The sequence below is a fragment of the Brienomyrus brachyistius genome, chromosome 7 (genome assembly GCF_023856365.1).
Source record: "Brienomyrus brachyistius isolate T26 chromosome 7, BBRACH_0.4, whole genome shotgun sequence".
Classification (NCBI taxonomy): Eukaryota; Metazoa; Chordata; class Actinopteri; order Osteoglossiformes; family Mormyridae; genus Brienomyrus; species Brienomyrus brachyistius.
In genome coordinates this window covers 31,203,962-31,210,681 of record NC_064539.1, presented here as the reverse complement: position 1 = coordinate 31,210,681, position 6,720 = coordinate 31,203,962, and the positions used below count along the sequence as shown (strand labels likewise).

At 60.9% G+C, this 6,720-nt stretch overlaps 1 protein-coding gene across 1 annotated transcript; it reads right to left on the bottom strand.

Annotated features, from left to right (window-relative positions):
• Nucleotides 1–469: 469 nt before the first annotated feature.
• Nucleotides 470–2,929, bottom strand: LOC125746425 (basic proline-rich protein-like). The gene is made up of 2 exons (XM_049020366.1): nucleotides 2,915–2,929; nucleotides 470–2,800 (listed from the first exon to the last, which is right to left on the bottom strand). The coding sequence occupies exons 1-2, from the start codon at nucleotides 2,927–2,929 to the stop codon at nucleotides 470–472; spliced, it is 2,346 nt and encodes a 781-aa protein (XP_048876323.1).
• Nucleotides 2,930–6,720: the final 3,791 nt, after the last annotated feature.

Here is a 6,720-nt window from a genome sequence, read left to right as displayed (position 1 = left end):
CACTTCCAAACCGCCCCCATTATGGGGAGCCAGCTAACCCAGGGTCTGACACCTTTTATTACTAAAATAAAATAATGGCACGGCGTAAATATCTCGAGCGAGGCCCGGAGATGTCGCGCGCGGCTGCAGCATAACGAAGCAGTCGGCAGAAAAGCCGCAGTTCATTAGAGGAAATGTGTTTGCTGTGCTTCTCAGTAACAGGAAGTGCTGCTTATCCTGCACACGTTCCTGTCAAATCTGTCTAATAAGCTAGCAGGCGATGCAGCATAACGGAGGCTTTTAAGGTTATAATTTCACACGCTAATGAAGGCCGATTTTCCCCGAGCAGCGGTAGTGCTGCACCCCAGCTCTCTCGGCATGGAGATGCTGCTACGGCAGCCGGGGGGCGGGCGGCATCTGGTGGCCCCCGCCTTGGCGTGATGAGTGACGATGACTGTTCTCCTCTCCACACGGCTTGACATCACTGCCATTATGTCACGAATGCTTCCGTCACACAGCCAGGGTCCCCGTGGGAGGCAGACCCGTGGGGGCAGGGAGGAGCAGCCAGGGTCCCCGTGGGAGGCAGACCCGCGGGGCAGGGAGGAGCAGCCAGGGTCCCCATGGGAGGCAGACCCGCGCGGGGCAGGGAGCAGCAGCCAGGGTCCCCGCGGGAGGCAGACCCGAGGGGGCAGGGAGGAGCAGCCAGGGTCACCGTGGGAGGCAGACCCGCGGGGCAGGGAGGAGCAGCCAGGGTCCCCGTGGGAGACAGACCCGCGCGGGGCAGGGAGCAGCAGCCAGGGTCCCCACGGGAGGCAGACCCGTGGGGGCAGGGAGGAGCAGCCAGGGTCCCCGTGGGAGGCAGACCCGTGGGGGCAGGGAGGAGCAGCCAGGGTCCCCACGGGAGGCAGACCCGAGGGGGCAGGGAGGAGCAGCCAGGGTCACCGTGGGAGGCAGACCCGCGGGGCAGGGAGGAGCAGCCAGGGTCACCGTGGGAGGCAGACCCGCGGGGCAGGGAGGAGCAGCCAGGGTCCCCGTGGGAGACAGACCCGCGCGGGGCAGGGAGCAGCAGCCAGGGTCCCCACGGGAGGCAGACCCGTGGGGGCAGGGAGGAGCAGCCAGGGTCCCCGTGGGAGGCAGACCCGTGGGGGCAGGGAGGAGCAGCCAGGGTCCCCACGGGAGGCAGACCCGTGGGGGCAGGGAGGAGCAGCCAGGGTCCCCGCGGGAGGCAGACCCGCGCGGGGCAGGGAGCAGCAGCCAGGGTCCCCGCGGGAGGCAGACCCGCGCGGGGCAGGGAGGAGCAGCCAGGGTCCCCGCGGGAGGCAGACCCGCGCGGGGCAGGGAGGAGCAGCCAGGGTCCCCGCGGGAGGCAGACCCGCGCGGGGCAGGGAGCAGCAGCCAGGGTCCCCACGGGAGGCAGACCCGTGGGGGCAGGGAGGAGCAGCCAGGGTCCCCGCGGGAGGCAGACCCGCGCGGGGCAGGGAGCAGCAGCCAGGGTCCCCGCGGGAGGCAGACCCGCGCGGGGCAGGGAGGAGCAGCCAGGATCTCCGCTGGAGGCAGACCCGCGCGAGGCAGGGAGGAGCAGCCAGGGTCCCCGTGGGAGGCAGACCTGTGGGGGCAGGGAGGAGCAGCCAGGGACCCCGTGGGAAGCAGACCCGTGGGGGCAGGGAGGAGCAGCCAGGGTCCCCGTGAGAGGCAGACCCGCGCGGGGCAGGGAGGAGCAGCCAGGGTCCCCGCGGGAGGCAGACCCGTGCGGGGCAGGGAGGAGCAGCCAGGGTCCCCGCGGGAGGCAGACCCTCGCGGGGCAGGGAGGAGCAGCCAGGATCTCCGCTGGAGGCAGACCCGCGCGGGGCAGGGAGGAGCAGCCAGGGTCCCCGTGGGAGGCAGACCCGTGGGGGCAGGGAGGAGCAGCCAGGGACCCTGTGGGAGGCAGACCCGCGCGGGGCAGGGAGGAGCAGTCAGGGTCCCCGCGGGAGGCAGACCCGCGCGGGGCAGGGAGGAGCAGCCAGGGTCCCCGCGGGAGGCAGACCCGCACGGGGCAGGGAGCAGCAGCCAGGGTCCCCACGGGAGGCAGACCCGTGGGGGCAGGGAGGAGCAGCCAGGGTCCCCGTGAGAGGCAGACCCACGTGGGGCAGGGAGGAGCAGCCAGGGTCCCCGCGGGAGGCAGACCCGCGTAGGGCAGGGAGGAGCAGCCAGGGTCCCCGCGGGAGGCAGACCCGCGCGGGGCAGGGAGCAGCAGCCAGGGTCCCCACGGGAGGCAGACCCGTGGGGGCAGGGAGGAGCAGCCAGGGTCCCCGCGGGAGGCAGACCCACGTGGGGCAGGGAGCAGCAGCCAGGGTCCCCACGGGAGACAGACCCGCGTGGGGCAGGGAGGAGCAGCCAGGGTCCCCGTGGGAAGCAGACCCGTGGGGGCAGGGAGGAGCAGCCAGGGTCCCCGTGAGAGGCAGACCCGCGCGGGGCAGGGAGGAGCAGCCAGGGTCCCCGCGGGAGGCAGACCCGTGCGGGGCAGGGAGGAGCAGCCAGGGTCCCCGCGGGAGGCAGACCCGCGCGGGGCAGGGAGGAGCAGCCAGGGTCCCCGCGGGAGGCAGACCCGCGCGGGGCAGGGAGGAGCAGCCAGGATCCCCGCTGGAGGCAGACCCGCGCGGGGCAGGGAGGAGCAGCCAGGGTCCCCGCAGGAGGCAGACCCGTGGGGGCAGGGAGGAGCAGCCAGGGTCCCCGCGGGAGGCAGACCCGCGCGGGGCAGGGAGGAGCAGCCAGGGTCCCCGCGGGAGGCAGACCCGCGCGGGGCAGGGAGGAGCAGCCAGGGTCCCCGCAGGAGGCAGACCTGCGCGGGGCAGGGAGGAGCAGCCAGGGTCCCCGCGGGAGGCAGGGGGCAGCAGCACACGTCTGACAGTGCAAGACGGTCCCCTTTGATCCATTAAAAAGATGCAAATCAAACAGGCCCAGTTCCCATATCCTAACTGGAGATTAATATTTGCAGCCAAGAAGTGACACTTGAAGAAAGCTGGAGGAAAATAAAGGATTTTAATTTTTGCTAATTAATGAGAATGAAGCCAAATTAAACTGCTGAATTAGTAAGAAAGATGTTAAGAAAGTAAACGATTTTGATATGCATTTAATGTCTTTTTATAACTCATATAGGATTGTGGCTATAAGTCTCACCCAGCCTGGCGACTACAAATTTTTCTTGCTTTCTGTATTTGTATGGGTTTAAATCCCACCCCTTTCTGTGAGTGCAAAGCTTGCAGAGTCTTTGTGTTTGTGTGGGTTTAAATCCCACTCAGCTGTGTGAATGCAAAGTTTTTATGTTCTCTGTGTTTGTATGGGCATGTATCCCACCTATGTATTTAAGTACAAATTGCATTCCTCCTGTGTTTATGTGGGTTTGAATCCCACTCAGCTCTGCTAGTAGAGTTTTCATATTTCTGTGTTTGTATGGGTTTGAATCCCACCCATCTCTGTGAGCACAATTTGCATACTCCCTGTCTTAATGTGGGTTTGAATCCCACCCATCTCTGTGAGCACATTTTGCATACTCCCTGTCTTAATGTGGGTTTGAATCCCACCCATCTCTAACAGTACAGGGCTTGCATGCTGTCTGTGTTTGTATGGGTTTAATTCTGAGAGTACAAATTGCTTGTATGATATTGCTTTAATCTTTCATTTATGTTTTTTGTGTATAAATGACACAGATGCGCTCTGCTGGCTCAGGTCCGTAACGGAGTAAGACACCCTATACTAATCTGACCCCCTTTTAAGTGCCTCATATCTCTGCAGACGCGAGCTCTGAGATTTGCTAAAGGCCTCACACACGATTTACCTGCTTTATTTGAAGCTGTTCTCCATTTCATTTTTATGGAAGACGGGAACAGAGTGGCTGAAGCAAGCAGGTGTATATTTGGAGTTTGTCCCACTGATGTTTACTCAGGGTGAACAAATATACTAATAATACATATGAGTAGGTTGCTGGCTGAGATCTGGGCTCGTTTTCAAGGCGATATCTGTGTGTCGGGTGCGCAGACCTGCTGGCTCATACAGTATAACCTTATTTACTGATCACACCCCTGTGAGACCCGGAGTTCCACGCCATCACAGGTTGAGATGTGTACAGACCCCGTCCGGAACTAAACCCCATCTGCAAAGATCTGTCTGGGGAGCTGAGACCCCAAACAGACTGGCGTCGAACAGAACTGCTCCTCACACAGGGCGTCGACCAGAACCTGACGACTGGGACGGCTCCTCACACCAGAACCTGTCGACTGGGACGGCTCCTCACACCAGAACCTGACGACTGGGACGGCTCCTCACACCAGAACCTGTCGACTGGGACTGCTCCTCATACCAGAACCTGACGACTGGGACTGCTCCTCACACCAGAACCTGTCGACTGGGACTGCTCCTCACACCAGAACCTGACGACTGGGACGGCTCCTCACACCAGAACCTGTCGACTGGGACTGCTCCTCACACCAGAACCTGTCGACTGGGACTGCTCCTCACACCAGAACCTGTCGACTGGGACTGCTCCTCACACCAGAACCTGACGACTGGGACTGCTCCTCACACCAGAACCTGACGACAGGGACTGCTCCTCACACCAGAACCTGTCGACTGGGACTGCTCCTTACACCAGAACCTGTCGACTGGGACTGCTCCTCACACCAGAACCTGTCGACTGGGACGGCTCCTCACACCAGAACCTGACGACTGGGACGGCTCCTCACACCAGAACCTGACGACTGGGACGGATCCTCACACCAGAACCTGTCGACTGGGACTGATCCTCACACCAGAACCTGTCGACTGGGACGGCTCCTCACACCAGAACCTGACGACTGGGACTGCTCCTCACACCAGAACCTGTCGACTGGGACTGCTCCTCACACCAGAACCTGTCGACTGGGACTGCTCCTCACACCAGAACCTGTCGACTGGGACTGCTCCTCACACCAGAACCTGTCGACTGGGACTGCTCCTCACACCAGAACCTGACGACTGGGACTGCTCCTCACACGGAGACTGAGGATCACAAAGCCCGCTTCATAACGAGGCTGGGATCAGGATAAGCTCTGCATTGCGGGATATGCATCCCGTCATGTTGGGAGACAAGGTGGACTTGGACCAGTAGGACCCCATCAGTAACGAGACTCAGCTGTCCGGTTCTGCTCGGCTCCCCACTCCGCACTTCTTGGAGGAGACGGATCTGTGCCGATTACAAACTCCATCAGGAGGATGAATTATTCCCGTTAGGGCTGGGGAGGTGCTGATTAGACAGAAAGCATGAGGCTGAAGCTAAATGATCTACAGGAGACTCTGCAAACAATCAGGACATCGGTCAGAAAGCCGGCAGCGCGGTGGAGGTCGTGTCAGAGCTGAGTCTGCTCATCGCCATGACACTGACAGCGACGGACCTGCAGTATCAGTGTGTCTCTCTGTGTTAATAAAACAGGCGACTAAGAAGACACAGGTCTAGGTCGGCACTTAGACATAGTGACAGAGACAGAGACACGCACACACGCACACACACAGACATGCACGCAGGCTCTGGGAATGGCCTGGCAGCACATTAAGTGGACCAGATGGGAGTCAGGGGGGGCGCTGCGGTTCTGGGTTCCCGGCGTCTGGCTCGAAGCTGCCCATCCCATTCCTCTTTACAGGTGGCAGCCCCTGTGGCCTCTCTGCCTCCGCGAGGCCGTTAGACTCCTACACTGCCTTCCTGCTGCCTGCCCCAGGCTCCTTGAACCTGCCTCTACTTTAATCTAAACAGCTGTCTGCACTCACTGTCCCGCCTCTGTCTCTCAGCAGCACCAGACTGCCCCTGTGACCATGGCCGAGCTCTGCCGATCCTCATGGACACCTTCAGATGGGACACGATGGGAAATTAATATCGACATGGCCAAGACCCTACCCTGCAGCCACGGTGGCCCCAAGCCCTCCCCAGTGGCCCCTGCAGATGGGAGGAATAAACATTCTGCAGTAGTGATGAGGCACAGATGTTCTGTGGGTGACTGTGGGCTGGCGGGCGCTCTCTCCCCTCACCCACTCTCTTTCTGGTGTCGTCCTCTTCGCTGTCAATTTATCTCCTGGGACACACAAGCCTTGTTCCTGGAAGCCTGACTGCGGATTCTCCCTGCAGGCGGTGTTTGGTGTGACAGGTCTGAGCCTAGGGGAGCACGACCGCTTCCTGCGTGACCCACGGCCCTCCCAGCCCTCTCAGCCCTCAGAAGCGGCTCTGGGGGTTGTGATGGTGATCTCTCGATGACTCGGTGACATTTCCTCTGAGAAATACACCCCTGCTGCTCAGCATGAGCTGTGTGTCAAGCTGCAACTGTTCAGAGGGTTAGGACACCCTGAGGGAATAGTGATCCTCTCTGGCTCCCGAGTAGTGAGTGTCGCTCATCCTCATCTTCATTCCCAGTGACCTAAGTGACGAGTGTCATCCGCTCATCCTCATCTTCATTCCCAGTGACCTGAGTGACGAGTGTCATCTGCTCATCCTCATCTTCATTCCCAGTGATCTGAGTGACGAGTGTCATCTGCTCATCCTCATCTTCATTCCCAGTGACCTGAGTGACGAGTGTCATCCGCTCATCCTCATCTTCATTCCCAGTGACCTGAGTGACGAGTGTCATCTGCTCATCCTCATCTTCATTCCCAGTGACCTGAGTGACGAGTGTCATCCGCTCATCCTCATCTTCATTCCCAGTGACCTGAGTGACGAGTGTCATCTGCTCATCCTCATCT